General features: G+C 43.9%; 1 protein-coding gene across 2 annotated transcripts in view; it reads left to right on the top strand.

Moving 5' to 3' along the window:
- The first annotated feature begins 906 nt into the window (after positions 1-906).
- PPP1R14C (protein phosphatase 1 regulatory inhibitor subunit 14C) overlaps positions 907-18,198 on the top strand; it is a 53,638-nt gene continuing 36,346 nt past the window's right edge. The window contains exon 1 of one of the 2 annotated variants that reach the window (XR_003543157.2): positions 907-1,323. Coding sequence is in view for 1 of the 2 variants with exons in the window: in XM_027733868.2 (XP_027589669.1) it covers positions 1,045-1,323 (279 nt within the window). In the remaining variant the exon portion in view is untranslated. The remainder of the gene's footprint in view (positions 1,324-18,198) is intronic. The other variant, XM_027733868.2, reaches the window with a different exon arrangement.

Here is an 18,198-nt window from a genome sequence, read left to right as displayed (position 1 = left end):
ACAATGAGGCCAGCAGGACCAGGGAAGTGATTCTTCCCCTGTACTCTGCATTGGTGAGGCCACACCTGGAGTACTGGGTCCAGCTCTGGTCCCCTCAGTTCAGGAAGGATATTGAGGTGCTTCTCCCAGGTGACCAGCAGCAGGACAAGAGGGCACGGTCTTAAGCTGTGCCAGGGGAGGTTTAGGTTGGATATTAGGAAGAAATTTTTTACAGAGAGAGTAATCCAAACTTGGAATGAGCTGCCCAAGGAGGTGGTGGATTCACCATCTCTAAACGTTTTTAAGATGAGACTGGATGTGGCACTTAGTGCCATGGTCTAGTAACCACAGCAGTGTTGGATTTGATGATCTCGGAGGTCTTTTCCAACACGGTTGATTCTATGATTCTATGGCTAATCGTTACACTGACTGCTGATAGCTCGCAATATTTGCTGTTTGTGTTCACTGTCCTGGAATCATTCACACACACACTCCTCACGAAGAGAAGAAAACGATCGCATTCAGCATCCTAATGCTGCAGGTATGCAGTATTTATAAACGTAGTGTGTATGACGGAGGAACACTGCATTTTTTTTTTTTTTTTTTAAAAAAAAAAGCCACAAACCACCCAGCAAGCCGAAGTTCCCGGGGAGCGCCCTGCCGCGGGCACGCCGTTCCGCCTCCGCCGGCGGCGAGGAGCGGCCACCCACGCCTCGCTAGGACCGGGGGCGGCCCAAAGGCTGCGCCGCCGGCACCGCGGCTCGCTCGGGGTGCTCCACGTTGCGCTCCGCCGTGCAGAGGCGTCGAGCGAGACGAACCAAGCCGAGCCCAGCAACGTAAAGCCGAGCCTAATCGAGCCGCCCCGCCCCGCCCCTGGTCTGTCCCCGCCCCCGCCGGTGCGGGCCCACCCCCCGGCGGCGGGGCCGCTGCGCCGCCGAGCCATGCGAGGCTTTAAGCGGCAGGTGCGGGGGAGCGGAGCACACGCACAGGCGGCGGCTGCGGCGGCCCGGCGGTAGCGGCGGGCGGGCGCCTTTGGGCTCGGCGGGAGCCGCGGCGGAGCGGAGCATGTCGGTGGTGACCGGGGGCAGCGAGGCAGCGGCGGGAGGCGGCGGCGGGAACCGCGTTTTCTTCCAGAGCCCCCGCGCCGGCGGCGGGAGCGGCGGCTCCTCCGGCAGCACCTCCCGGGAGGACTCGGTGTCGGCGGCGGCGGCGGTGGTGCAGGTCCAGCAGCGGCGCCACCAGCAGGGGAAAGTGACGGTGAAATACGATCGGAAGGAGCTGCGGAAGCGGCTGGTGCTGGAGGAGTGGATCGTGGAGCAGCTGGGGCAGCTCTACGGCTGCGAGGTGCGGGGCCGGGGTCTCGGGGTCCCCGGCGCGGTTGCTGTCGCCGCAGTCCCCTCGCCCGCCGCTGCCTTCCTCGCCCCCGGCATCCTCCTCCCGCCCCGACTCGCCTTTCGGCGGTGGGCAGGGGAACGCTGTCACCGCCACCTCCAAATGACATTCCTGGCCCGCCGCCCCCTCCCTGCCGCCGCCCCGCGCCTCCGTGGTGCCCTGCCGCAGGGAACGGGGGGAAGGCGTTCCCCGTCCTGCAGAAGGGGTGTCCCCCGTACCCTCCCGAGCTGAATGGGAGGGGACCGCCCTATGGGGACGGGCGGTGGCTACCGCACGGCCGGGCACGGAGCGGCCCTTCTTCTCCGAGGGGGGCGAGCGGTGCGCCCGCGGCGTGTTTGGCCGGGAGCCGCTGTCTCTGCAGCCCTCCAGGGCAGGGCGGACCGGGGCTCGGGGCCGGGCGGGCTTCGGTCTCCGTTAGACTCGGGGCTGGGCGAGCGCCGGGGCGGCCGGCGGGCCGGAGTGGGCAGCGGTGTGCGGCGGGCGCAGGGGGAGGAGGAGGGAGCGGGAGCTGCGCGGGGGCTGTGCGGAGATGGCTATTGTGGAGGAAGGACTCCGATGTGGATACGGTCCCCTCTGGACCGTGGTTTTTCATTACCCTGACTGATAGAAGCGGAGTAGATACTGGCCAGGAAATTTCAGTGAGCAGTTCGAAGATCATTAGGGCGAGAATCGAAAACACTGGGGGGTTGTATGTACCTAATTTATAGGTATCAAACCTATTTTTCTGTTACTCTGGGCAAAGAGTGTTGCCAGAATGAATTCTCTTTTGTAGAGGACAGGTGAGCAGAACGATGTTTCAAGTTTGTTCAAAGGAATGGCAACTGTTGTTGTTCTTATAGAGATAACAAAGTTGTAAGTAAAGGAAGTACCAGTACATCGTTTTGTCAAAGCTTCATTGAAAAATGTAGACCTTCTAGTCCCCAGGAGATCCTACCTCTCTTCCACCTCAGGTGTTTACTGTTATAAAGGATCAAAATGTTAAGGCTGACCTGACGTTTGCACATACTTTTCCCATCAGTAATCTAATTCACTTTTATTAGAGACTTCTGAAGTGAGATTTGTTGAAGCCAAATGTGAATTTTGCAGCTAGCATCTCTGGAGCCAATATCTCACACCAGGGCTCCTGGGCATTCTGGAGCTAGGAAGGCAAGAGCTTGACAGTCCTTGAGGTGTGGATGTCTTGAGTGGATGTGAAAACGTAAATAACCTGCATGGAATATCTAGCACACACGTAATACAAATGTTTAAAGAGACTTCTTTAATCTCAAAACCAGTTTATCAGCCAATTTGTTAGAAGCATGCATAAGAAATGTGCATGTGGCAAGTTAGACTTCCTTAACTATTCACATCCATGAGCTATGGGAAGGAAAGATACAAATGGAGACTCTAGTTAAAAATAATAAAAATAAACAGTTCTTACTCTGTCTTGGTGTGATTTGCCTCTCCAGTCTCATGACTTATTTGGCCACATAGCCTGTAGGCTGCAAGGATTTCTCTGAGGTCAGGAGTGTTTACAGTTGTTTGTGTGAACTGATGATTTGGTGTCTGCGCAAGCTCATAATGTAGTTAGTGTCTAGTCTGCTGGATCCATCCTCTGGTTTGACTCTCGCTGTTCAAAAGCACCAGGCCTTTTTGGGCTGTGTACTTTTGACATACAGGCATAATCGCTCTGTTTATAAGAGAGTGCAATACATAGGACGAAACCAAAGCCCAGAGGAATTTTTGCTGCTCTTCACAGTATTCAAATCATAGGCTTGTTGAAGGAAGACCTTTCATTCTTTTCCTTATTGCAGTTTTTGCCTCCAACTAAAATAGAAAAAGATCTGCTTTAAAAGGAGGGCTCTTCATTAAGGTGGGAACCGTTTATGGTTGCATAAAACTTTTTTGACGATTTGGTTTCTGAGGTAACTCTTGGGGGAAAAATGGTTTGACACAAAAGATGAAAATGCTTTTAGCTTTGAAGGCTGAGGGCAAAATGTTTGTCATCTTCTGCTCTTCTTTGCTATTATGCATGAACTTTATCCAGTGCCAGCACAGATGATGGTAGTGAAAAGGTCAAGCAATTAATATGCTATCAGAATAAAGTTGAAGATGCATGATGAGTGTAGTGATTAAAGACAACAGCAATTTAATGCAAGATGCTTTCCCTGAATCTGCTTGAATTACTTTTAGGCTTAGAGATCTAGCTCTCAGACTGAAATTTAATCACCTATACAGACAGTTAATAACCCTGTCTGAGGGCAGGTTGTGTGCAGGGGGGAGGGGGTTGGGAGTTGCTCACTTTAACTTCTGTGGAAGATCTACTATAACTTCCCAGTGCAATGGCACTTAAATTCTGAAACAATCTGAAGTCTTTCATAATGTCAGAAATAGCCATCAAATTGTTAATCCTGGAAGAGCTAACCAGTGTCAGTGTTTCATTGCTATTCTGGTTCAGAGCTCTGTTTCTAAGGAGCAATGTACTTTATTCCTGGGAAGAGCAGATATAAGTAAAAGGCACTTGCATTGTGGTGCTCTGAAAGTCTGCAAGAAGACTTGAGTGTCTCTCTGTGGGACTGCATAAATGTAGTGCCTGTTCACTGTTTTCCATTTAAATAATCTTTCCTATTATGCTGAGATTCATCAATAAGTGGATACTTGCAGAAACACTCCCTTTATTTGAAGCTAAATATGTATTCAGAGTCTCTCAAGTCGGCTATAAGCCCCTCTTGGCTTGATGACAAAGTTTAGGAAATGAGGTTGGGAAATAATGAGACAGGTTTGTTTATGTTCTTTTTCTAGTGGATCTTGTCTTTACTGATACACTTCCAGTTTTAAAAATTGGATGCCAAGCAATATAATGGTGTTGGAGGGAGTGGTTTAGAAGGAGCTATTTGAGACTATTTTTAATGCAGACCACAGTTATATGATACCAAGATCAGCTTTAGAAAGGTTACTTCCACAGACTTCAGGGATAAAAAACAGCCTGAATGGTAAAGGGTTACCAAGGTAGGAAACTTTAATAGGACCAGAGAGACTTAAGCAGGATTTGTTGGGCACCAAAACCTTCAGGCTAATGTACTCAGGTCAAGTGCTTCAGGTGATTGTCAATCTGGCTGTTTGTTTCTGTGATTGCTTCATTAAAAGAAAAGTTTTACAACCCGTTTGTTCTGGTTTCTATGAATGCTGAAACAGGTTGTGGTCACAGGTTAGTATATTGAAAATGCAGTGTCTTAATTGCAGGATTTGGACTGACTTCAGTGTTGACCTTTACTAGGTATCTTGTTTCTAAAAATAGTTTCTCCACAGATGCTTTGTGTTTTGGGCTAAGTCCATTATTGGTTAAGAATTGCAAAATAATGCTGCAGAGAACAACTTACATCATCACTGTTCATTCCCTAATGGTTTGCAACTTGTAGTTCAGCACGAAAGTGATGACAGTCTAGTTTTCCAGATGTATGATCTACGTTGTGTGCACCTGCCAAACTTGTACAACTTTATATATGGAAAAAGAGACCACTGGATTTGTCCCCAGAAGTCATTCAACTTTGCAGGTGAATTTCTGTTCTCTGGGGTCCTATGTACTCACGGTTGTAACATTTGCTATAAATGGCACACAGATTTTGCATAGCAATGAAGAAAGATTTTGTTTGTACTATGGGTTTGTTGCTGAATATTTTTTAATGTAGAGATTTGCATGTGCAAGTCAAATGGGCCCTTAGATTCTGCACTCTAGAAGCTGAATATTAGACTTACTTTCTAATATGAGATAATAGATATTGCTAACCTTTGCTGAGTAATAAACTATTTTATTAGAGTATGTCTACAGAAATCAGTACTTGTCAAAGGATATGATGTTGGTCTGGAAGTAAGAGGGTGTTACATCCAAACATACTCCTCTTCCATTTCAGAAATGGAAATGTCCTGGGATTCTATTTAAAAATTCACTGTGCAAGAAAATATAGTTGGAAGAGCTGCCCATGAAGGCTCTTCAGGCATTTCCTTTAGGAGTACAAATCCATGCCAGACTGAGAAAAGGGAACAATTTAAATCAGTACTGCATGGATTGAGAGCTCTCTTCCCCTGGGTGCTCTGTGACTGCAGTGCTGGAGAACACCCTCTTTGGCCATCCTCCTGAAGCTGCTGGGATATGCTAACAGTGACCGCTTGTCCGTAATATAGCTCCAGAAAGTCTATTGGTCTGTGCACACTTCAATTTGAGCTGGTGGTTGCTAGACAGGAGAAGACAAGAGGAAGGCCCTTATTTAGGCTGGAAAGAATGATCACAGAAGTAAAATCTCCTAGCCTTCCATTTCTTTTCCTGCTGCACAAATGTCTTGGCTGCAGTGGTCAAAAGCTAGTGGCAAGGTCTAAAAGTTGGACTGAGAGTTGGGAGGAAGGTGAGCTGTCTGTCTTGTATGAGGCTTTCTGAAAAGGATGGATTTTTGCAAGAGGGGTTCTAGTCAACCCTAAGTTCTAAACAAATTGACTGTATTTTCAAAATATATTTTAAATACTGGATATATTTAAAATATATTTTAAATACAGTTGCAGACTGATGGGAGGTCTACCAGGAGCAGTGCTGCATATGCTGAATAAAGTTCCTCTGCATTTGCATCCAAGCATGCATTGCTTGTGATTTGGTGAACTTGTTTTGTGGCTCTTTCTCCACTACTGTTTGGGACTATATTTGTATGGGGCACTGTCCTTTGGCACACTATGGACCATCTTCTCCAGCCCACTTGCTCATGGGTCACAAGATTGCCGTGCAGATCCTGTGTCTGAGACAGTTGACATGGTTACCAGTGATCCATTCTGTTTTGGGGTTGGAAAAATGGTGGCTAAAATGGTGCAAGGACTTCAGGGCCAAACATTTCCATCCCCAAATTCTGCTCTTTCCAAAACAGCCTGGTCAGCATGCTGCTAAGACTGCCATGTTGTGATGTGGGCTTGAGGTGTGATCAGGTACTACTTATGCTTCAGACTCTAGTAAGATAATATTTGAAATTCATTATTCATTTCTCAGAAAGGCATTTGGTAAGAAAATCCACTGAATAAAACACTACAGAAACAAACTTTTGCCTACTGTCTGACTCTTTGAATAGACTTCTAATTTGTACTAAGATCTCAGAAATGGTAATTGTGTTTGGACTCTTTTCTGAATTGATCAAAAGTGGAAAGAGGCTGAGAACTGGAGAGATTGTCACCCCTCTAAAAAGATGCAAGTCAGTAGGACACATAATAAAGGGTTTATTTCTTCAGGAGATTATTACAGTCTAGATGCGTTGGAGTGAAGTACTTGGAGGTCCATCAAATTGCTTATAAATGTATTTGGATTATATATTATTTTATATCTATAATATATATTCTAGATATAATATATAGTTGTCTTTTGGACAACTAATGCAGGTGTCAGATCTCTGTGTTGTATGGCATGAACTTTGGAGCACTCTCTTGATGGCAGGGATGCTGCTCAACATACCTGTGTCAGTTGAAGAGCTGCTGTGATCAGGGACCTACAAAGTTGCAGGCAACACAGGTGTAGCAAAGGCTTATTCTGTCATGTGGCAACCAAAGAAAGGTATTTGAATCCTAAGAACAGAAAATCGGAAGCTTAAAGAAATGCATGTTGTCATAAAACAAACCTTGTAAAATGTGTGCTGTTGCTTTCGGAGGAGTGGCTTAAATACCTGTGGGGTGCCATCATCTGATTGTGATGAAGTCAAAGTCTTTTATTTCTAAATGCACTTCTTAAACTCTCGTGTTAAGTTCTAAAGACTCTAGTAGGAAAGGTACCACCATTCAGCTACTTTCCTTCTTTTTACATGCAAAATTTGCACATCTCAAAGGAATTCAAGAAGAGAGAAGTTCATCAGTCAAGTGCATTTCCAAGCACAAACACAGGCTTGGTGGAGAATGAATTGAGAAAACTCTGAGTAGAAGGGCTTGGAGGTGTTGATTGATGAGAAGCTCAACATGACCTAGGAATGTGCACTTGCAGCCCAGTAAGCCAACAGCATCCTAGGTCACATTAAAAGCAGTGTGGCCAGCAGGTCGAGGGAGGCAGTTCTTCCCCATTTACTCCAGTCTTGTGAGACCCCACCTGGAGTACTGTTTCCAGCTCTGGGTCCCCTAACATAAGAAGGACAGGGACCTGTTGGAGAGAGTCCAGATGAGAGCCACGAAGATAATCAGAGGGCTGGAGCATCTCTCCTGTGAAGACAGACTGAGAAGGGTTGGGATTGTTCAATCTGGAGAAGAAGGCTACAGGAAGACCTTAGAGGGGGCCTACAAGAAAGCTGGACAGGGACTTTTTACAGGGGCATGTAGTGAGAGGACAAGGGGCAATTGTCTTAAACTGACTGAGGGCAGGTATAGATTAGATATTAGGAAGAAATTTAATTACTGTAAGGGTGGTGGGGCACTGGAACAGGTTACCTAGAGAAGTTGTGGACTCCCTATTCCTGGAAGCGTTCAAGACCAGGTTGGATGGGGCTCTGAGCAACCTGGTGTAGTGGAAGGTGTTCCTGCCCATGGCAGGGGATTGAAACTAGATGATTTTTAAGATCCTTTCCAACCGAAACCATTCTATGATTCCAAGAAAATGATTTTTTCTACTACTTGATCTTTGTATAGTCTAGATGTCATTTCTGCATTGGTCATGGTTCATTGTTTTATCTGAACCAGCAGCAATGTTCTTCGCTTCCAATTTAAGGCTTCACAACACAAATTATCTTTCATAAGCTATTCCATAGCAATTTTTTTGTCCTTTCCCTCTCTGTTCAAGATTCAACTGGTCTCTTTGCTGAAGCAGTAGGTGTGGTTGTTTTATAATAAGGTGAATAAATAATTGATTGCTTACATCACTTAAGATTTTATAATTGTACTTCTTATGAACAGTATCTTCCAATCTTTTTGGCTATAAAGACTCTTATGCCTTTGGGCAAATTGCTTTACCTAGTGCCAGTACTTGATTATCCAGGGTAAGAAGGGAGAAGAGAGGGTGGAAGGGAGAACATGAATACAATGGAAAAACTGTGGATAGAAAAAATAAATGGTAAACTATGCTACAAATCATGCAGTGAATGTACAGCTGAAGGGAAAGAGGGGGAACTGGTCATTAATCTACCTCCTTCTCCCATTGAAGTTCATCACACAAACTCATTATATTGCTTTTGGACTCGAGTCTACCTTGGATGTATCTGTACTTGTAGTACAATTAAACTACAACATGGATGATCTATCCACACATAGCTGAGAGTGGGTTATGCTGCGCTTTGTTGAGGGTGCTGGGCTGACTTAGGGGCCGTTGTTCCCTTGTACTCCTGTGTTAGAGTGGGATCTCTCCTTATTCTCATAGATTTGCATTAGCTGATCTAACCTGTGCTATGGAAGCAAATGCCTAAAACAAAAATAACCCCGTTTAAATGAGGAAAATAAGTATTTCATGGCACGTTTTACTCTTCTTGTAAGGCATAGGGAATGTTTCTAAATAGGTGTTATATCTAAATAAAAAGATGCGAAATGAAGTCTTACTTCAACTAGAACAAGTACTGTGATAGTTTAGTCTCATGAAAACCCTAAACTAATTCTCTATTGATTCATGCTTTGCAAAGGCTGGCTGAGCTCCTGTTTGCGTTCGTATAGTTCTCCCTTTAGAACAGCTTATGTGCAGCCACTTACACTGTACTTGGCCCCAAGCCCAGCCAAAACACCCTATACAATTTTGTAGTGCATATTACTGTACATAATGTGTACAGTATCCTGACAGTGCAGGAGATGCTGATAGAAAAAAAAAAATAAGTGCTATCCCATCTCTAACCTGATTCAGTCTGAGTTATGGTCACCTTGTCTCTTGTCACCACAGGTGATAAAGCAGCAGCAGCAATATCAATCCATTCTTTCAGCAGCCAGGTGTCTTGCCTGCAGTATTCGAAAGCTAAATTCTCATTTCTCCCTGTCTTACATCTAACTCCAGAAACTTCTATTTGACAGCATAAATTGAGTAGGTTAGACATGGCTATCCATCTTTGTCACTGCAACTTTTGGCTGCCTGTTATAAAACATTAGCAGTTTCTTTTGCTGTTTCTCCCCGTGGAATGTGGAATTATGGAAGTCAAGATTTCTAGAACTTACTAATGCTGGAGAAGGGGGATAAAATCTTAATTGTAGGCAGTCCATACAGCACTCCATACTGTATGACTGTATTTCAAAGGGTAGAATAAATTTAGCCTGTTGAAGATTTTCTTGGAACAAGGAATTGTTTGGGCAGAGGTATACACTGTAACAAATCAAATCTTCTTTGAAGTGATAAGTATTTAATTCTGAGGATCACATTTGAATGGCAGAACTGTTACCTCACCACTACACCACCACTCCCCCCACCCTGGGAGCATGGTATCTATTCTCGGAACCAGTTCAACATGGCATCTTAAACTATTTTTGGGGAACACACAGATTGCAGGCCCAGAAGGCGTCTTGTATCTTTTCAATCCATGTGATATTTATCAGTAGCATAGATCTAGTGGATCTAAATCTAGAGAAAAATCATAACTATACATGCACTATATGTCTTTAATTATTAGAATGCTTGTAGATAATTAATTCAATGTATTACTGTTCAGCCTGTAAAGCAAAACTAGTACAGAAGATAGCATTAATTTAGTGGCATAATGGTAAATAAATAAATGACTACTTTGTGCAGTGGCGCTAGTCTACAGGTGACACTTCAGTGGTGACTGAGAAGAGTTTACCATTCTAAATGTGCTCCCAGCAAAGGGATCACACACTTCAGTCCTCTGTGTTGGACTTCATAAATGCAAATGATGGCACAATCAATGCCTAATGAAAATCCTCTTAGCAGACTGTCTTAATAGGATTACTTTCTAGAACACAGAAATGGGAAGGATCTCCTAGGTCACATGGTCTTCCTTCTCATTTGCAGATAAGCTCTTTACATTTGATATAATTTTTTAAATTGAGTAACTCAGTTATATGATGTTTGTTTCCACATTATTTCATATATTTAAGTATATGTTTTAAACCTTTTAGACACTAGTCACTTTCCCACCCCTTCCATAAAATGCAGAAAGACATAGACAGAAGATCAATACTTGCTTGGAATGAGCTTGCCTGGACTTTCACTCTGAGGTGAAGTTTAAACAGATTGTTAATGCACTTTGCTACCTGTCCTTACTCTGGGCGTCACTGGGCTCAAGTGATGACCACAGTCGAGGGGCAGAAGTATTAAGACAGTGATTCTGCTATAGTTCAGTTACTACTGCAGTATTTTGAGTAGATGACTGCAGACTCTGGGAGAAATATGCTCACTAATATTTCATGGAATTAATTTAGCAGTACTTGGAAAATATATGTTAGTGGCTTAAGATCCTAACTTATTTTAGCACTTGAATGATAACCTCTTTGAAGCAGATATCTAAATTAATTCCAGCATGGTAGAAACAGTTTGTTCTACTTTAGGTGACTGATATGTAACATTTCGACACATTTACTTTAAACGCGAAGAATGCCCTAAGCCTTTACAGTTGTTTGCTTTACATTTTGAAGATAGTACCTGAAGCACATAGTGCACTTGTTTTGTCAGAAAAGAAGTCCAAATGTTCTGGAATATATTACTGTGTCTTTTTTTTTTTTTGTTATGCTAGCAGTAATCATGCCATTTTAGTCTTATGGTCAAATTCTCTTTTAGGCATGTTGAGGTAAAACTGCATAGTCTTCTTACTTAAAAAGCTAACAAAAGCCCCTAAAATTTGGATTATGTTAATATTGAAAACTGAATTCTCTCTGAGTGCAGAAACTGGTGTGGGGAGGAGCACTGGTGGTAACTGGCTCACTGGCAGCCAGAAGCATCTCAGCTCTTACTTCAGCTGTTGCTGTAGTACTAGTTTACTAGTCTGCTTAGCTAAAGATTTAATCAACTTGCTTATAGGTATCTAGCTGCTATTTGTTTATCAAACCCAAACTCTTACACATAAGGTTTACTTTAGTGTCTAGAAGTAATTCTGATAACCAGAGAATGCATTTATACGAGGAAGCAAGATATCAATGTTTCACTTATAATTTGGAGACTGTAAAAGCCAACACCTAAACAAACTTTCTGCCTTCTTTTTCAATGTCTCTGAGCATTTTTTGCTCTCCAATTTTTTTGGATTTCACCTTAAAGTATGTAATGGCTACATTTGATATTAGAATTGTTAGCTCTTACTCTCTGCTAGTAGTTTGTAGTGCATTGAACGTAGCAAGTGGAAGGAGGTAGGACAATGTGTCAAAATACATTTCTGGGAATCTGACAGTGAGAAGCAGCACTGGAATCAAACAGGGGTCCCATACAGTCTTTAGCTCCCTTCTCCCAGGGTTTGTCATCCTTGGTGGGATAGTCATGGCAGATTATCCCACCTCCTGGATCTGGAGTTGTTTGCAAATTCATTTTAAAGATCCCTCAGGCACTTTTCCATATTTTGCAGTACTGGGACTTGCCGGTGTAGCCAAGTGGTGTCTCTGGCCCCTGGGGAAGAGGAGTGTCTGCTTTAAAGCATGTTAGAACTCCTGCTGATATTTCTTGACATCAGTGGACCAGAGCCAAAATGCACTGAGTGCCAGTCCCTGGCCTGTCTGCTGCTCAAAACAAGTATCTTGGGGGAGGGAGAGGTCTAGCAGTCATCAGTGTGTGGAGCACACTGCTGTGCCCAGGCAACATTTGAAGGAATGACTTGTTACAAACCATGAAAGCAATCTAGATCTCTTGCAGACTCAACTTCTTCAAGAAGAAGATTATGTTCCTTGTAGATTCTGCAGGATGCAAGAGCACTTGTTTTGATACCGCTCAATAAAACATTTCCCTCTAAAGCCCCAGAAAGCAGACTTCTTGTCTCCCATGTTAAATCAGAAAGGACGTAATACTTCTGACTAAAGAAATATTGACAATTGAAAACTGTCTCCTATTCTGACCAATAACACTTTAATTGGCTGGCAAGACAAAAATGCAATGAGAAGACCCTGAGTGTGTCAGATGTTTGATGTATCCATACTGTATGACTTTTATTGCAGAAGTCAATTTACACACAGCTTCTCAGAGTAGAGAAAATCAATACTGGAGACTAACAGACTGTTTTTACAGGGCTGCTGGAACTGAGGTGAGGAGAGCCATTTAGAAGCCTCATTATATCATGTGCTCTTTCCTTGTGTTCTTTCAAACAATCTGATGGAGTAATTAATCCTTGAAGTGCCTCAGGAGGCAAACCTACTTAATTGCACTGCTCTTTAGCCTAAATTTCCAGAGTGCAGAGGACCTGGTGTTGATCCTGTTTGATCAAATTTTTTTCAGAGTATATTCTTTAGGGATTTTTCCGTCTCCATTCTTACAAAAAAGTAATCAGTCTGTCAAATTTGACCTGGTATGCCATTGTCCTAGTTGCTATTACATTCTCCCTGTGTGCAGAATTATGTACAAATTGCAGGGAAGTAGTCAGCTGGATTTCTGTTACTTGGAGATGGAGAGCAACGTGCTCTTGTGAATCAGCCAGAAGTAGGGATGTCCTATGACTCCTATGTGGGAAGTCATTCCACTGGCATAATCCTCAAAGAAGCGACATTTAGAAAACTCTTGATGGCTTAAGTTCTGTGCCTTTTAAGGGTGACTATATAACAGTGATTTAGTGTACAACATGTATTTGCTAATACCAAACTATTTCTGCTCGCTGTGAAAATGGAGGATGACAAAAAACATGATATGTCCTTCCTATCTGCTTTGGAGTGTTTTGCTTAATAGAAGTGACATCCAGGCATAGACTTAACATGCCCTATTTTTATATCAAGAACACAAGGTATTTATTTTGGAGACAGTACTTGATTTTTAACAAATGTCTTGTTGTTGAGATTGGATCCATGTTATGGGTATGGTTAGGAAGTGCTGAATGCTTCTTTCTTCCTCTGCTCAGTATAGTCTGTGATCAATGCCTCTTCTTCATTTAGCAATTTCATACTCTAGTGATTCCTTTAGACTTCTGTAGAGATGTACAAATTAGACAGCAATTCCTTAACCAGCATGTTCTGGATATATTTGGATCAGCTAAAGTTGTTTTGATAGTTCAGCTATGAAAACAGTAAAATACCAGTATTAGTACTAAAGAAGGCTAAATGAAGTCTGACTGTATATCAGTTTCTTCTCTATGCTTACTAATGACACTGCAGTTGCAGAGTGCAAAGTTCTTTACTTTGTCTGCATAATGAGCAGAGATTTTTTTTATTAGCCCTATGGCTGAATAGAATGCTTGGTGTGCTCTACTATGAGTGGCAGTTGGTTTTGGGGAAACAGGTATTTTGGTATCAAAAAATCTTTTCACTGTAATCATGTCATCTTGCCAGTGGATTTTTTTCTGTGCTGTGCTAAAGATGTTAGAGAGCTGCAGCCATTGTAGCAGGGGATTGAATTTTATCATCAAAGTTATGGGCACCATGAGGTGTAGAGTTCTCAAAATTCAGAATCTTGTGACATTTGCTCTTGTATTTCAGGTGATGCTTGGTTTTCGTCATTTAGCAGCAATGACGTGAATCCCAGAGAACTTGCTGCTCCACCTTGTATTTTGCACACTCCCCCACCTGCTGGCTACATCTCTGCTTTTACTGCTGGTGGCTCTAGGTTAATTTACCCTCTTAGGAGGCATACCACAAGGACACATGTCCTGCCTTGAGAACTGCTCTGAAATTTAAGTGCTTGAGAGGATGGAGTGGTTGGTAACTCATTTGGAAACCATTTCCTAGCAAGTGCAAAAGCTGCAGTTGTTGACAGGACTCTGAGGAAATGGGGATTTTCCCACCCTTTCTCTACCTACTTTTCCAGTGACAACAAGTGGAGTTCAAGTCCTGTGCCAGCAAGTTCTGTGTTGTCATAAATATCATGCCTTTGACTAGTGGAGAACAAATACACCTCTCTCCTCCAGAGCTTGCTTCTGTCCATCTCTGCAATAGGCAGTAGAAGGATATCCATTGCCTCTGAACCGAACGGAAGTGTTGGGTTATCGGGGCCACATAGGAAGAGACTGGAGAAGAAAAGAAGAAAATGAAGAGTTGGGTGGACCTGGAGAGGCAGAACTAAGGTAGAGATGGCATGTGGAAAATGTAAAGTAGGCTGCCTGCCTTGTCTCCAGGTTATTTCTTGCACTAGTGTGTACTTCAAATCCAGATGTGTGGGTATATGTCTCCTTGCCCAAATTCTGCTAGCTTGCTTATGCCAATTTGATAAGTATAGGTAATTATTCTTCTGACTTGCTTTCTTCCTGTGCCCTCTGTCTCCTTCTGTCTTTCTCCGCTAAAGACTCACAGAAATATTCACAGTACTGAAAGAGAGAACTTTAGAAGTCAGGGGTTGTAGGACAATGAGACTGACAATAGTTTGTTCTGAGTCTGCTTCCTGTGCTCTAGATGTTGCTCTTCAGACAAGTGAGAGCCGGAATTTTGTGTTTTAGGAAAAATTGTTTGAATAGCGTTTAAAGCGGTGGAGAGTCCACTGGATATGGATTAGAGGGAGAAGTAATACGATCACTGTCAACAACTGCTGGTATTTCTACAATTAGTAAGGATGTCTGTACATTTAATTCTGAGACACATGATGTACCGAAATGCTTCTGAAACATTCGTTCAGTGTTTTTTGCAACTTGTAGGTCTAATCTGGCCATGTGTCTTCAGGTATGCTTGTGCAGTCGCCCCCTCACTCCAAACCTAACACCAGGAGGTGAAATGGTCATTGTAAATCACTTTTCCTCAGAATTTTCTGGGATGATAGGCATTCAGTAAAATAAATTGTTTAAGGCCATAAGGAGTTTCTCATGGAACAGGAGCTACCACGTCTAAATGTCAGAGGTACAAGCTACAGAAAAAATGAAATAATAGGCAGTTTTGAGTTGATGTTCTGCACTCTATACCTCCTGAAGGCATGTTGTGAGGCAAATTTTTAATAGAGGCAATTTTCCACTCACCAAACCCAACTAAACGCTTATTTAATTTTAGTACTCCTCCTATGGTACCAACAGTTAGTGTGAGAAAATTGCAGTCTTTCAACATTACTGTCAAAATGACCTGTTCACCCTGTCAGATTATGGCATCTGCTGTTATTACAGAATACCACTATTTTCTCATCCTTTTGACTTTTTGACTTTACAAAAAAGCAAAACCTGAACTATACTTGCAATTATTTTCACAGTGCTGAACAGGAGCACTGGAGATGTACTTCTGAAACACTGTGACAGACTGGCTGGCTATGCCTTGAAAAAGCGTGTTTCTTCTCTTCTCATTTTCACAGCTGCAGTGCTAAGCATAAAAGCAGCGAAGTTAGAGTGTGTCTGACTCTCTCCTTCCACAGTGGCTTGTTTTTCATGTTGCATGATTGTTTCTTTTAACAGTCATCCAGGTTTATGTGGGTTTTGGTTTTGCTTTTGCTTTTCAAATGGTCAGTTAGCAAATCAACATTAAGAAAGTTGCATGAAAGCCTAGCCTGGGAATTTCTTGCCTTAGAAGACAAAATACCTAGAGACATATATAGACAAGGCAAAAAGAAGGGAAGCCATCTGTGAGTTAGCAAAGACTGACTCGCGGGGTAGCTGTGCACAGAGCAGTTGGCTTTCAGCTCTGCTGCTATAGATGAGTCTTTGCTTGCTGTAGGCTGAGGAGAAGAATAATAGCAAGCAGAAGGTGTGTGTTATAGGAGGAAAATCAATATATGAGAAGTTGTGCTTGTTCGGCATTACTCTGGCTTAGTGTTTGAGATGTTGCAGGAAACGAGACACAGAGTGAAAGCTGAAAGAAAAGGATGTGATCTCTTCTCTCCTCTCTCCTAATTTACAAGCACTCCCTTTTCAAATCTTGTAATACTCAGCATGGAGCAGCAGTGATGCTGAAGCTGACTTCTGGTCACAACATGGCTGCAGAGCAGTAGTACTGCTGGTGAGACTGGCTGTCAGTGAGGGAAGGAAAACCTGGGCACCTTTGAGAAAGGAGGATGGTGATAAAATCATAGAATCGTTTAGGTTGGAAAAGACCTTTAAGAACATTAAGTCCGGAACATTAACCTAGCACTGCCAAGTCTGCCACTAAACCGTGTCCTGAAGTGCCACATCTACACGTCTAAATACTTCCAGGAATGGTGACTCAACTCCTTCCCTGGGCAGCCTGTTTTAGTGATTGACAACCCTTTCAGTGAAGAAATTTTTCTTAATACCCAATCTCAACCTCCCCTGGTGCAACATGAGGCCACTTCTTCCAAGCTAAACAACCCAGCTCCCCCGGCTGCTCCTCAGCAGACTTGTGCTCCAGACCCTTCACCAGCTCCATTGCCCTCCTCTGGACTCGTTCCAGCACCTCAATGTCCTTCTTAAAGTGAGGAGCTCAAAACTGACCACAGTACTTGAGGCGTGACCTCACCAGAGCTAAGTACAAGGGGATAATCACTTCCCTTGTCCCACTGGCCACATTGATGCTGATACAGGCCAGGATGCCATTGGCCAACTGAGCACACTGCTGGCTCATGTTCAGCTGCCTGTTGACCAGCACCCCAGGTTCTTTTCTGCCAAGCAGCTTTCCAGCCTCTCTTCCCCCAGCCTGTAGCACTGCATAAGATTGTTGTGACCTAAGGGCAGTACCCAGCACATAGCCTTATTGAACTTCATACAATTGCACTCAGCCCATCTAGCCTGCCCAGATCCCTCTGCAGAGCTTTCCTACCCTCCAGCAGATCAACACTCCTATACAACTTGGTGTTGTCTGCAAACTGACTGAGGGAGCACTCAATCCCCTTGTCCAGATCATCACTGAAGATAGTGAAGAGGACCAGCCCCAGTACTGAATGCTGGGAGACACCAGTTGTGACCCTCTGGCTGGCTGCCTGGTGCTGGGTGGGAAGTGTTTCTTGCTGAAATTCAGCTGAGGTTGTCTCTGCCACTGGCTGCAAAAATGGTATTTGGTGAAAGATACTGCTCTTCATTGTCAGGTTTTATGGAGCAGTCCGGCAGTGCTGTGTGGGGCTCAGGTGCAGTGTGCAGCCCTGGGCCTTGCTGCTGGTCACCCAGTGTGCTCGTGCTGCTCCTGTTCCATGTGAGTTGCCTGGGCCAGGGAATGGCAGCCAGGGTCTGTCCCACACCCAGCCAAGAGCAGGCAGCCAGGGGCACCAGGGCAGCCCCAGCTCTGGGCATCTCCCTGTGGCTGAGCCAAGGCTGAGCCCTGATGTGGGTCTGGCTCAGCAAGGCCTGTGGATGAGCTGTGAGGAGCTGGCCCTGCTGGGACATGGCTGGGGCAGGGTCTCATGGTCCCAGGGGCTCTCATGGCAGGCCATGGGGGTGTTCCTGGGGCCTGAGCACTCAGAAGAGTTTGGCTTCTTGCACTGGCTTGCCTGTGAGCGGTTATGTTCTTACACTGGATATGTTCGTACATATCCTTGCTTTTGGATATGTTCTTACGCTGGCCTTTGGTCCTGAGTGCTTCTTAAGGTTGTTGGGGGCAAATGTGAGAAATTTGTCCTTGCAGGGAGAGCTCCAGGTCTGGATCACAGGCTGTAATGTAAGGCTGTGAGGTATGTTAACATGTGTTGGAGACTGAGCTTTTAAAGATCTTGGTGCAGACCCAGCTGAGTTATCATAACCAGAGTGGCCATGTGGAGCCTTGAGAAGGTGTGTGTCACACCATTAATTTAGTTTTTATGTAAAGACTCATTTTTTTGAAGTCTTTGTTCAGCCATATAACCCATTTGAATGTCAGTTTCTGAAATAATGTTTCTTATTTTATTTTCCTCATAACAGTCTGATATGCTGAAAGATTTTGCTTGCTACAGACTCTTTGTTG

The sequence above is a fragment of the Pipra filicauda genome, unplaced genomic scaffold, assembly GCF_003945595.2.
Source record: "Pipra filicauda isolate LSUMZ 115617 unplaced genomic scaffold, ASM394559v2 scaffold42_size3861933_pilon, whole genome shotgun sequence".
Classification (NCBI taxonomy): domain Eukaryota; kingdom Metazoa; phylum Chordata; class Aves; order Passeriformes; family Pipridae; genus Pipra; species Pipra filicauda.
The sequence above is the reverse complement of the archived record's forward strand: the minus strand, read 5'-3'. Positions and strand labels throughout refer to the sequence as shown.